The following is a 16,908-nucleotide window of genomic DNA, read 5'->3' on the forward strand; positions in this document are numbered from 1 at the left end:
TTATTTTGTTTGTAGAAAGTACCATTCCAGGTGAAGTAAGTGTTGGTAAGGCAGTGCCTAACCAAAGTTGGTACATCAGGATTCAGTCCATGTTGGACCAAGTCTTCAATTATTGCTAGGGTGTCAGGTACGTACAGGAACCTTGGTGAACAGAGAGACTACATCAAAGCCAATACCTTTGCCGTAGCTGACCATTGTTATAACGCTGTGGGCTCACATGATATTGTTTTTTCCGAGACCAAGGTACTCTGAAAACCTTCGGGAAACTATCAAAGGTGGGACAGCTTCCTCGCCGTCCCACATCTCATCGCCCCATCCTCAAGTCTGCTGCCTGCCTCCGTTCCTACAAAGTGTCCTGTCGGCGATCTGGCTGCCAGTGGTTGTTTGTGACACCGCCCGCGCGCTGTTGTTCTTTCGCCTCGGCCATTACCTTTCTCCCCATTTCCCCCATCTTCCTATTCCCAATTATATACTGTCTGTGTTTTGTAAAGTGCCTTGTTAAAGGCATTACATAAATATTAACTATAATAAAATACATTTATTTCTGTTTTATTCTTCTTGCGTATAGCACTTTTGGGGAGCTAAATGTCAATGTTAAGGTCTGCTGGCAACGAAAGGGCTTAAGGAGAGAGCTCATGCAGTCCTGTTATTCCTCCATTGAAGAGACGGAGACCACACTGGTTAATTATGTAGTCCATCAATTGGGTTCACAGTTGCATTGCTTATTAAGTATTACAGTTTATTTTGTATTCTCCTTAACACAGAAAATTCATACGCAATTTGTTTTACATTTGTAGTGACTGGGAATGTCACTGTGTGGTGCCGGGCCTGCGAGGTCACGGTGGGATGTATACTGTTGTGTGTTCACCCCGGACACGGGGTGTAGTACCAGCCCTAGTGGGGGTTTGGGTGAGCGCTGGTTAAGCGCGGTGGCACCACGCACAGTGTGTGGTGCGGGCTCCCGTTGAGTGAGTGAGAGAGTGTCAGCCACCTAGGGTTATGTTGGGGGCATGATACTCTGGCTGACCTGGGGTCATGTGACCGGACGATACTGGAGGGGGGGCACCGGTGGAGGGGGCCAATGGGTGGTCACATGGTCTGGGAGGAACTCTCGAGAGCCTTAGGGCAAGGGCGAGAGAGATCGAGAAGGTGGGTGGGGCGAGAGGCAGAGCCAGCCCCAGCCCGGCCCGATATAAGGGGGGGCCCTGTGAGAGTCTCGGGGTTCTTACTGTTGGAGAGGCAGGAGATCCACGTCAAGCTTGAAGAAGCCTCCAGCCACATGGTCCGGGACCCAGCTTGTGGTCATTAAATAATTTGTGGCTGCCAGCCGCGATTGGGTAGCATTTAAGCGGCAATTTTTCACCAATGCCGGGATGGACAGAGGCGCTGAAAGCCCTGCCCGCCACCCTCAACAATGATGCCTTGGCGGCGTTCCTCACCATCCCGTCGTTTGACAGATCCACCCTCACGCAGTCGTTCGACCAGATGGCGGCTGTTTTTGAGCCTCCATTGAACACCCGGCAAAAGTTTGCCATAAGACTAAAGGGGAGGGTGAGTTGGCTCTCGTCTACCGTAGTGTGCTTTTGACGCTAGCAAAGGCCACGTTCCCTAAAAAGGACCACGATCGTCTTAACGCCTTAGTCCTTGAGAAGATGTTGGGAGTCACGAAAGACCTCCACACTGTGCTTCCCATCGAGGACGATGCGGTGTCTTCACTCTGGGTCGCCAGGTGCATCCAGGCGCAGCAGACCCTGCACCGCGACATGGTGTTGGTGGCATGCGCCACATCCTCGACAGAGCCGGAGGCCTGCGCGGAGACCGAGTCTGCTCCTGCATGCTTTCTGCACCAGCAGGGTGGCGTCCATCGGGGTGCTGACGATGGGTGGAGGGACGACGGGCGACGGTCGAGGTCTTCATCGTCCTAGTGCAGGAGTGGCCGGGTCGTCTGCTACAACTGCTGTCTGCCGTGGTACGTCGAGTCGGGCTGTCGGGTTCCTCGATGGCGGCCCCCGGGATGTCCGCCTTCCTACCACTCCCTGCTTCATAAGGCTAGTCACTGTGCACCCCACACTCGGCCCCAGGGTTCACTTCACCCAGTGAGGAGGTCTGGTTTGGGTCGGGGTCGCGCGCGGGTTCGGGGGGATTCGGGATGTGTTCGTGACACGCGCTCGCTCCGACTGGATCAGTGGTCGGAGCTGACCCATGGAGTGGTCACGGCGGCCACGGGTTCGTCGGCCATGCTCGGGTTTATTGAGGAAAGTGGAAATCTGTATGCTCGTGATACTGGCACGTCTTCAACCATTATTTCTGAACTTATCTATAACATTAAATTTCGATTTAAAGCTTTCGTGACTGCAGGGATTGATCTTCTTGGTTCTTTCGGTAAAGTCACGTAGAAGGAAAATAATAAAATTATACAAATAAAACATAATAAAATAATTCTCACGACGTTTCGGCCACAACGCAAGCAGCCGTCTTCAGGTGGAGAACAGGTCTGTCGAGAAGACAGAGTCTGAATGGCACGCCCCAGGCTTGGAGCGACTATTTATGCTGGGATGGAGGGGCGAAGAGCGTCTTGACAAAATAATTTGCATATCAAGAGGAATTTAGCATATTTATGGGAAATGCAGATATGCGATTAGTACTACTTGTGAAATGCGTAGGAGGTTTGGTGAGGGGTTTAAAGTCATTATGCCCATGCATTATGCAGGATTAGCAGTATCAAAGGGAGGGAGTAAGTTTAGAATTAATAAAGGGAAGGAATGCTAATAATATGGTGCCGCAGCAACTAATATGCTTATAGACTATACATTGTAATATTACACTATGTATTATTCTATCCAACCAACTGTATACCACACGGCTATATATTCACTATAAAATTACGATACTATATATTACCTTATACATTGTATTAAACATTACACTTTAATACTATTTATTATTATACAATATGCTATACACTATACCATTGACCGTCGCGTGAAAGGTACTAAGAGGAAGCAACGAAATATGTCAATGGGAGAGTGGTGGTGAGAAGCTTGCTGCGGAGCAAATAATCCATTCCCTGCAGAGTGCATATCAAGAGGAATTTAGCATATTTATGGAAAATGCAGATATGCTATTAGTACTACTTGTGAAATGCGTAGGAGGTTTGGCGAGGGGTTTAAAGTCATTATGCCCATGCATTATGCAGGATTAGCAGTATCAAAGGGAGGGAGTAAGGTTAGAATTAATAAAGGGAAGGAATGTTAATAATTTGGCGCCTCAGCAACTAATATGCTTATAGACTATACATTGTAATATTACACTATGTATTATTCTACCCACCCAACTGTATACCACACTGCTGTATATTCACTATACAATTACGATACTATATATTACCTTATACATTGTATTAACCATTACATTTTAATACTATTTATTATTGTACAATATGCTATACACTATACCATTGACCGTCGAGTGAAAGGTACTAAGAGGAAGCAACGAAATATGTCAATGGGAGAGTGGTGGTAGGAAGCTTGCAGCGGAGCAAAGAATCCATTCCCTGTGGAGAATACAATATATATAGTCAATGTCAGTGAGTGGACTGCGCTCTGAAAGTCACCGTAAACGTGAACACAATCAGTTAAGATCCGAAATGGTTTATTACGTCCTTCCAATGATTGCTGAGCCAGAATCCATCTTCTCGGTTGAAATTGTCTCTGTGTTTGTATATGTGGATGGCCTCATGGACGAATCTCTCATGGTAGCCGGATGGCTTGCAGAGAACCTCTGTCTTGGAGAAGTCAATATCATGTGAGCCCACTGAATTGTAACAGTGATCTGCCACGGCTGAGGTGTTTGTCCTATCGTGTTTCAAGTCTGCTTTATGTTCAAGGATGCGGTCCGAGACATGTCGTTTGGTTTCTCCAATGTAACTGCTACTGCAGAGGCAACTTAGTTTGTAAACGCCAGGGTACTGTATGTCTGGAACTACGTCTTTTACAGATGGGACCAGATCCCGGATTTTATGTACTGTGTTGAATGGGAACTGGATCTTGTGTTTTACCAGGATTTTGGAGATCTTTTTTGTGACCCCAGCAAAGTAGGGTAAGGTGATGGTTTTGAAAGGCTCCTCAACAGGATCCTTCTTGATGGTTGGAGTGATGGCTTTGCGGATTGTGTAGTCGGAGTAACCATTAGCCTTAAGAGCTTGGCGTACGTGTTTGAGTTCACTGGCAATGTGTTCCTGGTCGGAGATGCATTGGACTCTATGGTATAGAGTCTTGATGAGGGAATTCTTCTGGGATGGATGGTGGTGGGAATCCGGTTTTAGGTAAGCATCCGTACGGGTGGCTTTCCTATAGACAGAGTGGCTCATTGAACCATCAGGTCTCCTTTTTATTAGGACATCCAAAAGGGTAGCTTGCCATCTTTTTCGACTTCCATGGTGAATCTGATGGCTGGGTGTATGGAATTGATGTGGTCGAGGAATTGGTCTAGAGCAGGCCAGCCGTGTGGCCAGATGACAAAGTGTCATCTACGTACCTCTTCCATAAGGTCGGGCGTAGAGTGGCAGTCTGGATGGCGTCAGTCTCAAATTTCTCCATGAAAACGTTGGCTACAACCGGAGATAGGGGGGAGCCCATTGGGGTGCCCTCAGTTTGTTTGTAGAAAGTTCCATTCCAGGTGAAGTATGTGTTGTTTAAGCAGTGTTTCACAAGGGGGGTACCCCAGTATCCAGTCCTTGATGAACCAAGTCTTCAATGATTGCGATGGTGTCAGGTACAGGAACTTTGGTGAATAAGGAAACCACTGACAAGCAAGTCGTCTGGGGACAGGGAAATTCCCTTGATTGTCGATACCAGATCAGTAGAGTTTAGTACCGCAGAGGTGGTTTTTCCAGTGAAAGGCCGCAGGATTTTAGACAAAAAACGAGTCAGTTTGTAAGTGGGGGAGTTGAGAGTAGAGACAATGGGACGAAGAGGTGTATCTTCTTTATGTATCTTTTGCAATCCATATAATCTTGGTGGCCTTGCTGCAGAAGGTTTCAACGAGAACTATTTGGTTTGATCAAATAATGCGGTTGAATCAGAAATGATTTTGTTGGTTTTAATGACGAGGCTGTTGGTGGGGTCTCTTTTTATTTGTATATAGCTACCATCGTTGAGTAGTTCTTGAATTTTGTTGTTGTATTCTATTTTGTCCATGATGACAGTGGCATTGCTTTTTTCGGCTGAGAGGATGACAATGTCATCCCTCTTTTTTAATTGAGCTAATTCAAAACGCTCATCTTTGCTGATGTTGCTAGCCGGCATCTTAGCGTTTTTGAGGGTTACCTCCCCGGTGTTGCGTTTTGGACCCTGTGCATGCCCTGTGTTTTGCCACCAATGGCGGATCGTTGGGAATAATCAGATGGATAACGGCTGAGTTGCGTATATCGCCAATGTCAAATTATCAGGCCACGTTTTGGTTTCGACGGATCTATCCATCCCGTGTTTGCTCGGGACCGATTTTCTGGGCAAGATGCCCCTGAAGATTTGTGTTAATCAATGCTGTGTGGAATTGCCGTCAGGACGGCATATGGAATTTCTTCCGTCGCCGACTTGTATATCTTCCGCTAACGTGACGGTGCAGGCTATTGCATGCCGGACAGTGCGGATTCCGCCTGGCGCACAAATCTTAGTGCCCCCCTGGTTTGCAAAAACCACTCGATGTGCGCACTGCGGATGAGGGTGTTGTTTTGGGGCCCTACAATAAACTTAATTGTGGTATGTCGCTAGTGGCAGCCCAGACATTGGTGTCCCAGGACTATGAACCTTTCATTCGGGTTCTTAATGCCGGCCGGACACAACGGTCATCCAGGAGGGTACCGTGCTGGCACATGCTTCGTCGGCGCGTCCAGAGAGGGACGTTGTGGGAAGTGTCGGGGTCGGCGCTCAAGCCTGCGGGTTCCGGGATGTGGACGAGGGATGGATTGATAAAATTTGCTCTGAATGCGGCGATTTATCTATGGTACATAGGGGGAAGCTGCGTGCTCTCTTACGTTAATTTTCTTTTGAGCCACCATATTGATACCGGTGATGCTGCCCCAATTCGGCAAGATCCTTACCGCTTGAGCCCGGACGAGAAGGAACATGTTCTTGTGGCGGTTGATGAGATGATGGCCGCGGACATCATTTCACCATCCACCAGTCCATGGGGTGCCCCAATCGTACTTGTCAAGAAGCACGACGGCAGCTTACAATTTTGTGTTGATTTCCACAAGCTCAATAAGGTTTCCGTCATGGATGCATATCCCTTTCCGCGTATGGACAATTTCCTGGACGCCCTCTGGCGGGAGCATGGTTCTTTTCCACCCATGGCCTTCTATTGGGATTTTGGCAATTGCCGCTCGATGAGGCTTCCAAGCCCAAGACGGCCTTTCGTACGCCACAAGGGTTGTTCGATTTTAACCGGCTCCCTCTGGGCCTCCACTCCGTGCCGGCCACGTTTCAGAGGCTGATGGAGCTGGTTTTAGTGGGCCTCCAGTGGGATTCGTGCCTAATATATTTGGACGCCGTTATTGTCTTTGGTCGTGCGTTCGATGAACATTTGGATTGCCTGCGGGCTGTTTTTTTAAGATGCGCGCGGCCGACCTGAAATTTAAACCACAGAAGTGTCACCTCCTACAAAAATCAGTTCGATATTTGGGTCACATAGTGAGCGAATCGGCTATCACTACGGACCCGGAGAATAAGGCGTGTGTCCGCACGTGGCCGATACCCACCTCGGCAAGCGAGGTACGCAGTTTTATCGGCTTTGCTTCGTATTATCGCCGATTTATCACCGGTTTTGCATCCATTACTAAGCCTCTCCACGCCTTGACTGCCAAGGGGCAAACATTTCATTGGGGAGAGGAGGAGGAAGCCGTGTTCTGCTCCATTCACAATGGGTTGGTCAATGCCCCTCCCCTGAGTTATCCCGATTTTTAATTACCGTTCATTTTGGATATGGACGCCAGTAATACCAGTATTGGAGCAGTATTATCTCAAGTTGTCAATGGCGTGGAGCACGTGGTCGCTTATAGGAGCAGGGTGCTGTCCCCAGCCGAGCAGCGGTACTGAGTTACGCACCAGGAATTGTTGGCCATTGTTGTTTTCGTGCAGCAATGCGAGCAGACATTTTGAGGTGCACTCCGACCACGCAGCGCTCCAATACGCGCTGCGTGTGGATCAGCCCTCGGGCCAATTATCACACTGGCTTGAAATCCTGCAGGATTTTTCATTCCGTGTTACGTATCACAAAGGTTCTCGTCACACGAACACTGATGCCCTGTCGCGATTGCCCACAGGCAGGTTCCGGTCATTGTAGATCGGTCGAGTCAACCTCCCCCCCCCCCCTTTCTCCAGCCGCGGACACAATGGTCGGTTCGGGGTAATCAGGTTGGACTATGAGGTGTGGGGGCGCTTGCAGGCGGAAGATGCGTCCTTGCTTAAATTACGACGGCGAGTCAGAGAGACCACCGGTGAGGCGGCTACACGTGGTGTTTCCGCGGTTGTCCTGCAGGACGGGCTGCTCATGCACTGGGATGGTGGATTACACCGGTACGCTATTGTTGTCCCTACCACTCTGCATGGCGAGGTTGTTTGGGCCGTCCATAAACATCTGAATAAAACGCTGACCTCCATCTTGAGTTACCTGGTCAGCGAGTCAAAGCTGGATTGGGACTTGCATGTCCCTGCGGTTCTCGCCGCCTACAGGATGGTCCCTCACCCGTCCACCGGCTACACTCCCTTCTTTTTGATGTATGGACGGGAATATGATCCTCCCATTGACGTAGAGTTGCAGGCCGCGCCGGCCGTGAAAGTGTCAAAAATTTCGGATTCCGTTAGTTTCACTCTTGCAAAGCTCTCCGAAGCGCGGGAAGTTTCCAGGGTCAATTCCCGAGCCAGATAGTTGGCTGGTTACATTGTCCACAGGTGCCCGTGGGCACATCCCCTAAGTTGCTGCAACCCTGGAGGGGGCCGGTTGATGTTGCTCAGGTCGTGCGTCCACAATGTGTCCAAATTTGGCTTGGTAAGTGGCGTTGGTTTGTTCACCCCTCTCGTCTGAAGCCGTTTATTGCATCATGTGAATTTGTTTCATCTCCATATCGCAGGGGCCAAGTGTTGGGTGTGCCCGACGAGCTGAGACGTGCATCTGCTGACGACGGTCTTCAGGAGAGTGTTTCTGTCCTGTCCCCAGGCGCTGCGCGATTGATGCCTCGCACGCGGCCGCTCGTGTCGGCCTCACGTGCTCCGGACGTGGAAGGTCGGATGGTCCGGCCTACTGCTCTTCATGAGGAGCTAGCTTCGTCCGATCGATTGCTCATTTCTCCCGGGTCATCCAGGGCAGACGAGCCCAGCCCCCCTGGAGGCCAGGCATTGCAGACTCGCTCGAAGACTCGGGTTGCATAATCCCTGCACGTGGCACACTCCCACGCCGTCATTGGTCGTCGGGCTCGCGTGAGTCATAGCGAGTTATTAGCTGATCCTGCTCGCCCTTGTTACACGTTGTGTAACAACGCCTTTTGGCGTCATCTGGTTGAACACCGTACGAGACTAGGCTCTAAGGAAAGCTGTCTCTGGTGTGGACCAATCAATTTCAAGGACAATGCATACATTATCAGTGTGTTTTTTGTTTGCACTCTGACCGCAGGTATTGTGGTTAATGTAAACATGATTCCTTGTAAAAAGGTTTCAGCTTTGTTGCCAGAAAAAAGGGGAAAAAACCTATTATTATAACCAAAGAGTAATTCCTGCAGTCACGAAAGCTTCGAATCTAGTTTGCTAAGTTTGTTTTCTGAAACTGCCTATTTCTCTCTCTAAAAATTTACCAGGCTCTCATAGGTCCATTCGCTATTTCTCTCCCTCGGCCGCTTCGGGGTGGATTTCCACACAACTATCTCTAAAAAAATTAACAGACTTCCTGTGTCTTTCTCTCCCCCTGCCACCGCGGGGTGGATTTCCATACAGCTCTCTCATTGACTTGCTAATTTATCTGCTCCAGCAGACCCACCTCTCTCACTGACCCACCCCCCTCTCTATTTAAGGCCACGACACAGAGGCATTGGGTCTCTGTCTCTCTCTGCTTGTGTGTCTGTCTGTGTGTCTCCGTGTCTGTGTTTTGTCGCTCTCTCAAGTTTAGTTCTACCTGATGACTGCTTGTGTTGCAATTGAAATGTCGTATTCTATGATTTAATCTATATTCTTTCTACTGACTTTACCGAAAGAACCAAAGAGGGATGTATACTGTTGTGTGTACACCTCGGATACGGGGTGTAGTACCAGCCCTAGTGGGGTCTTGGGTAAGCACTGGTTAAGCGCGGTGGCACCACGCACAGCGTGCGGTGCGGGCTCCCATTGAGAGAGCGAGAGAGTGTCAGCCAGCTAGGGTTACATTGGGGGCATGATCCTCTGGCTGACCTGGGGACATGTGACCGGATAATACTGGAGGGGGGCCACCGGTGGAGGGGGCCAATGGGTGGTCACATGGTCTGGGAAGAACTCTCGAAAGCCTTCGGGCAGGCGAGAGAGATCAAGAAGGTGGGTGGGGCGAAAGGCAGAGCCAGCCCCAGCCCACCCAATATAAGGGGGGCCCTGTGAGGGGCTCGGGGTTCTTACTGTTGGAGAGGCAGGAGATCCACGTCAAGCTTGAAGAAGCCTCCAGCCACACGGTCCAGGACCCAGCTTGTGGTCCAGACCGGGATAGCAGAACCGTGTCTAGTTTCGCCGTAGCGTGGTTAGTTGAGTGGTCACTACCCGAGAGTATGTTGTGTTAATAGCCTGGAGTATGTTGTGCAAATAGTTTAAGAAAACGTGTTGCTCCCTAAGACAACATCTGCGACTCAGTTGCACTCACTACACTACTATAGAGTCAATAGATACTAATATAGATTCAGTAGATACTACTGTAAAGTCAGTATATACTACTATAGAGGTGGTTGATACTGCTATAGAGTCGGCAGATACTACTATTGGGTCAGTAGATACTACTACAGTCAGTAAATACCATTATGGTCAGTAAATACTGCTACAGTCAGTATATACTACTGTAGAGTTAATAGTTACTACTAAAGTCAATATATACTACTAAAGTCAGTAGTTAATACTATAGACTCGATAGATACTACTATAGAGTCAGTAGATAATACTACAGTCAGTAGATACTACTATAGTCAGTATACTGCTGCAGAGTGGGTAGATGCGACTATAGAGTCAGTAGATACTGCTATAAAGTTTGTATGTACTACTATAGTCAGTGGCTACTACTAAAGAGTCAATATGTAATAAAGGACTCTCAGGCGATGTTGTTCTCCGTGTCCATTAATGGGTTCTTGCTCGCACCCCGCGATGTCTCCGCTCGGACCCGCACCTTCTCCGCCTCGTGCCTCCGCACGTCGTCTGAGTCCTCTGCTCTCTCCCTCTCTGCAGCCACACCGCTGCCCGTGTGCTCCGCACACTCCGCAGCCACCCTGCTGCTCCGTGTGACTCCGCACACTCAGCAGCCACGCTACTGCTCCGTGTGCTCCCGCACACTCTGCAGACACCCAGCTGCCCCACGAACACCACTGGCCGACGGCGCCGTGACTCCCACCCCGTGGCAATCGCGCCACTCCTTGCCAGCACTCCGCGTGGCCTCTCCTCTGTCTCCCCTCCCGATCCCCTTCCGGTTCTCTCCCTATATCCTCCCCCTCACGTGACCCTGACTCCTCCTCCTCCTCACGTGACCCTGACTCCGCCCACACTCACGTGACCCTGTCCTTGCTCGCATTACAAATAGATACGACTATAGATTTAGTATATACTACTGTAATAAACCCACTCCGGACGATATCGTATTCTCTTGTCTTGTCTTTATTCGTTTCTTTTCCCCGTTCACAGCTCTCTCTCACACTGGGATCCTTTTCCTGTTACTCTCGTTATTCCCTTCCGAGCGTGGCGTTCGCTCGCTTCCCTCGCCCCCTCACACCGCTGGCTAACGGCGTTCGGTAGACAGTGTCCAGCCTGCCACGTGGCCGCTGGTATGCCGGAGGCACAAGACGTAGTCTCTCCTTCAAGCTCTTCACACTGACCCCGAAATGTCTCTCTCCACCCCTTATATCACCTGGCTCACGTGATGCCACGCAGCCAATCATAAGCCTCTCCCATGGAACCTTCTCGATGTTGCTATACAGCCCCAGGGCTATGCCCTTGGCTCGACGTCCCATTGGCTGCGGGCTGAGGCCGGCAGAGCCTATCACCATCACCCAATTACCCACAGGTGCATCCTCATATTACACTACTATAGCCATTAGATACTACTGTAGAGTCATTTTTTACTACTATAGAGTTGGTTGATATTACTATAGAGTCGGCAGATACTACTATGGAGTTAGTAGTTACTACTATATTCAGGAGATATAACTATCAATATACACTAATATAGATGCAGTAGGTACTACTATATTAATTAGATACTACTGCAAAGTCAGTAGTTACTATGATAGAGTCAGTAGATACTACTATAGAGTCGGTAGATACTACTATAGAGTCAGTAGATAATACTACAGTCAGTAGATTCCACTAGTCAGTATATACTGCTGCAGTCAGTAACAACGACTATAGAGTCAGTAGATACTGCTATAGAGTCTGCAGATACTACTATAAAGTCAGCAGATACTATAGAGTCATTAGATACTACAACAGTCAGTAGATACCACTACGGTCAGTATATACTACTATATAGTCAATAGATACTACTATAGAGTCAGTAGATATGACTGTAGAGCCAGATACTATTGTAGATTCAGATACTACTGTAGAGTCACTAGATACTACTCAATCTATTGTATGTAAGGTGTGTAGGTATATATGCCTACACAGGGGTAAAACAATTTTTTTTGGGGGGGGGGTGTTGACGGCGCGCAAGGAGATGGCCACGTGGCCGCTGGCGCGCCGGAGGCGCGAGACGTGGTCTCGCCTCTAGACTCCACACACTGACCCTGCTGCTTCCTGCTTCCCCTTATAACCCTTCACCCACGTCACCAAGCCCCGCCTCTAGCCACGCCCCCTCACGAACCTTCTAGATGTTTACCCACAAGAACCCCTGAGCTCCGCCCTTGAACTTGGCGCATCCATCCGATTGGCTGATGGCTGAACCGGCGGAGCCTATCCCACCAATCGGCGACCGCCGGTGAACTCTCGTATTACATATGTATATGTTATGTTTTTAAGAGAAGTTTTGAAATATATATTTCGCCCGGGCAACGCCGGGTACTTCCCGCTAATATTTTTTATAAACAACTTGTATTTTCATGTTCTAATAAGTATGTCTTGTGTAGGAGCCATGCAGTCTTAAGAGCCTCTCATCTGGCATAACATAATGAGGCAGAAGTAAAAAAATGTGCGAACCACCCTCACCTTCCTGCGGATGCCGGCTGTAATGGAGATCATGGTGAGAGTCTCCACCAGCCCCGTGGATGAGTACAGGATGTTCTCCAGCGCCGTGTAGTCCTTGTATGAGGGCCGGTTAACCATGTCCGTCAGCAGGGAGATGGCTCCTGCAGCAGCACACACAGCACATGCAGCACACACGGCACATACAGCACAGACAGTACATGTGTCGTGGCATAGTACTGGCTGCTGGCAAAAAAGGAGAATCTGCGGTGTACGGCAGTCCTGACGTCAGCAGGCCAGGACATACACGAGAGGGGGATCTAGGGGAAAGGTAACAGAAGGGGCCCACCAGGAACCCGCTAGTAGGTTCCAGAAAGGGGGCGTGGCCGGGGCGGAGCAAGGCCACGCTTACAGTATAAGAGGGGCCCCTGTAGGGGACCTCGGGGCTGTTGTTGGAGTGGGATCCCCGTCGTGCTGTTCAAGATTATCGCCATTGTCGCTGTCATCTCGTCGCCATCGTCGCTGTTGTCTTCACTCGATATTGCGCTGTTAGATAGTTGTTGGTTGTCTCGGTTCAGCGCCGTCAGTGTTAGACGGTTAGTGTTATGTATATGCTAGCAACAGTAATAGTGTGTACTCACGTAGGATATGTGTTATACCGATGGTGCTCGTTAAATAAAAGAAGTGCCTCCAAGTCTTATCGTCTCTGAGTTAGTCACTACACATGTAGCAGCATATGCTGCACACACGTAGCACATGCAGTATAGACAGTATGTGGCAGCACGCACAGCACACACACAGCACACACGTAGCACGTGCAGTACAGACAGTTCATGTAGCAGCACACATCTCTACTCGCAACTTGCATGGGCCTGCAAACTGCAGTTACAGCCAGTCAGGTTTATTGAGCTGTTTGCATTGATTTAAGTAGATAAAACATGTCATGCAATATATGTTTCTATCAACATAGTAAAACATACTTGGGCATCGGAAAAAACAAGTTTCACTTAATGTGGTTCAAATTCCAAGCAATACGTGTGTGTTGCGTGACAGATTAACTGTCATGCAACACACACGTGTCTCTCATGAGAGGGTACGGTGGGAAGTTCTACCCGCTAGTGTGTGGATAAGATCAACTGAAGTTATTTCCAGTGCAACTCTGTGATATCTGCTTCCGTGGGTCAATGTCTAACACAGAGTGTTGGACTGCTCTGTGAGAGTTCCATATGGATTCTTTGTCTCATGACATGAAGCCCATTGCACAATTAGAAAACAATTGAGGGAAACAAAGAACACGGAAACAAAGAAAACTGACAAACCATCAATGACATCAATGGCAATGAACATTGGTTACCATGTTACTCTCGAATAGGAGTAAGTGTATGCATCTGTAAATGTCTAGTGAGTCATTTCGAGACCACTATTCAGAAGGCAACAACGTTCATTCTATTACACGTAACACCATTATACACGAGGCTATAAGACACCTATCTCTTGCCACACGGGATAACAATAATCGGGTCAGAACAGCCAACGGGCTGTCTGACCCACAACGTCGGAGTCGGAGACGTAGCACCTGGATTCCCTTTCACCTGCAGACTCCTTTTATCCCTCTCGGCGCGGCCTGGTTCCACCATCGGCCGTGCCCCCTACTGGAATATTCCCGAAGGATCCAGACCACCTTGCACGAGACACCTGCCCGGCTCCGCCCTTACACACGCCCCCTTCAGAAACTCTCCAGAAGGTTCTCGGCTACCCTTCCATGTCCCCTCGGTGACTCCTCTCCCCCCCGCTCCTCACCCCGGCCCATCACCTGCTTCACCCAATGCTGGGGTGACTTGTCCTCACATGCCCCCCTCCTCTGTAAGCAACCTCACCCTGTTCCCCCGTGCAATTACTTGCAGCGCTGGCAGAGGCCCGCTATTCCTTACCCTGTTGGCTGGGCTCGCCCGCCTCCTCCCTACAGCAACCAGCACCATGCCCCCAGTGACCCACTGTATGGTACTGCATGGTGTGCTAGCCTCTGTGCCAATATTCCCTTATCTTACAGCACTTAGTACTATGCGCCGTAGTGATCCATTTAAAATCACTACAAATGCATCTTGAGATACTGTGAAGAACACAGCAACAAGGATGGCCATGCCTGACAACGAGCCCTATGATTGCTGCACTCACGACAAGAACTAGGTCGACGTGATAGTTTATAACAAATATGCTGCAATACCACATCCCTGCACCAACCCTGCCCTGGGATTGGTCCTCTTGTACTGAGTAAAAGTGAATTCCATCCATTGAGTCCCACATAGGGGAGAACCCTTTCCCCACTCATGGTTACAGTGTCTGGATTATTTTTAGCATGGATTTTCAATAATTTCAGCCAACCCTTAACTGCATAGGATCACTTACTAAAGCTGGTCAGGTAAAGAGGTCGCTATAGCCAATGCTGCTGACACACCTCACTACCGCTTGCTTCCTAGAAAATTCAACACCTGACATACAAGCCCCTCTGTTTAAGTATTCCACCATCTGGCTTTCGGGAAAATAAATAAGCAGACACTGTCTCCTTCACAGATCTTTCTCTCCACATACACATTCTATGTATTTCTTGCACAACCCATCAGCTGCACGGCCTTCTGGGAGTACATAATTTCAAGACGGCAAACTCTGGACTTGTTTCAACATGCAGCGTCTCATCAGCAAACAGGCTTGCTTGAAGCGATGCTGGTAAACTGCTGATCTTGCAGGAAAGGACCTCCCTTTACGAAATGGGGTCCCAGTTTGACACGAAATGATATAAAATATAACGAACATAATAAATGACATCAGTGGGAAATATAAGGAATAAAATAATATATTTTGTAAGAATTGTTTTTTAAGTGGAGAAGAGACATTGATTTGAAACTTTCGTGACTGCAGGAATCCATACTCTTTGGTTCCTTTGGTAAAGTCACATAGGTATAAAATAAAATAAATAACGACGTTTCGGGCGCAACACAAGCGTCCATCATCAGGTAGGAAAGCATGGTCTGCTGCTGAGGAAGACTGTTTTAAAAGGTTTTAAATAGGTGTAGCTCAAGGGTTATAAAGAAGTGGCCGGGGCTAGTGATGTTAATGTGAGAAATTAGCATGTAACTGTAAGTTAGAAGAGCAGCCTCCTCGACGAGGGAACGGAAGTGGCTATATTAATGTGAGGGATTAGCATAATGTTAATGTGAGAAATTATCATGTAAAAGTAAGCGAGGAGAGCGGCCTCCTAGACAAGGGAATGGAAGCGGCTATGTTAATGTGACGGATTAGCATGATGTTAATGTGAGAAATTAGAGGGCATGAAGTGGCTATTTTAATGTGAGAGATTAGCATGATGTTAATGTTAAAAGCTTAGCATTATGTCAATGTTAACAACATAGCCACTTCCGTGCCCTCTAATTTATCACATTAACATCATGCTAATCCCTCACATTAAAATACAGAGAGAAAAAGTATTTGATCCCCTGCTGATTTTGTACGTTTGCTCACTGACAAAGAAATGATCAGTCTATAATTTTAATGGTAGGTTTATCTGAACAGTGAGAGACAGAATAACAACAAACAAATCCAGAAAAACGCATGTCAAAAATGTTATAAATTGATTTGCATTTTAATGAGGGAAATAAGTATTTGACCCCTCTGAAAAACATGACTTAGTACTTGGGGGAAAAACCTTTGTTGGCAATCACAGAGGTCAGACGTTTCTTGTAGTTGGCCACCAGGTTTGCAACACATCTCAGGAGGGATTTTGTCCCACTCCTCTTTGCAGATCTTCTCCAAGTCATTAAGGTTTCGAGGCTGACGTGTGGCAACTCGACCCTTCAGCTCCCTCCACAGATTTTCTATGGGATTAAGGTCTGGAGACTGGTCGTTATTCTTCAACCGAAGATCTATTTTTAGACTATAACGTTAGTGCTACATCTATCACTCTGCCTATCGGCCGGTCAGTCGGCGCAAGGCAATCCTATGCGATAGGCTGCAAACACACACACACACGTCAGCAGCAGCAGCTTGGGAGCGAGGTTACAGCCGCAACCATGGTCTGCTAATGTATCTCCATGCGTGGGTGGAGTCTCTTTGGCGGGACGACAACAAAGTGCCTCTGTTGTCTGTTCCCAGCCGCCTGCCCGCCTTGGCTTATGTGTTGCATTCGCTTCAGTCTACACGCCTGTTGATATCAAGATTCGAAGTCTGACAATTAGAAGCCGACCGAAATTTGGTTTCGGTTTCGGTTTTGGCGCCGAAAGTTGGCAAATGGCCTCTTTTGGCATTGTTTTTGTTTCGTTCGAAGCCAAAAAGTTAACTTTCGGTTAACTTTCAGTTTCGGCCGAAAGTCAATTTTTAACTTTCGGTTAACTTTCGGTTTCGGCTGAAAGTAAATTTTTAACTTTCGGTTTACTTTCGATTTTGGCCGAAAGTGATTTTTTTACTTTTGGTCTGATTTCGTTTTCGGCCGAAACCAGAAATTCAGTTTCTGTCGGCCTCTAATGTTGAT

At 48.3% G+C, this 16,908-nt stretch overlaps 1 protein-coding gene across 1 annotated transcript in view; it reads right to left on the reverse strand.

The window, feature by feature from the left end:
- The window catches only part of LOC133359101 (uncharacterized), a 600,431-nt gene that overhangs the window by 472,158 nt on the left and 111,365 nt on the right, over positions 1–16,908 (reverse strand). The window contains exon 8 of the mRNA XM_061577486.1: positions 12,411–12,550. Within this exon, the coding sequence (XP_061433470.1) occupies positions 12,411–12,550 (140 nt within the window). The remainder of the gene's footprint in view (positions 1–12,410; positions 12,551–16,908) is intronic.

The sequence above is a fragment of the Lethenteron reissneri genome, chromosome 64, assembly GCF_015708825.2.
Source record: "Lethenteron reissneri isolate LAM-NWPU_2019-01 chromosome 64, ASM1570882v1, whole genome shotgun sequence".
Taxonomy (NCBI): Eukaryota; Metazoa; Chordata; class Hyperoartia; order Petromyzontiformes; family Petromyzontidae; genus Lethenteron; species Lethenteron reissneri.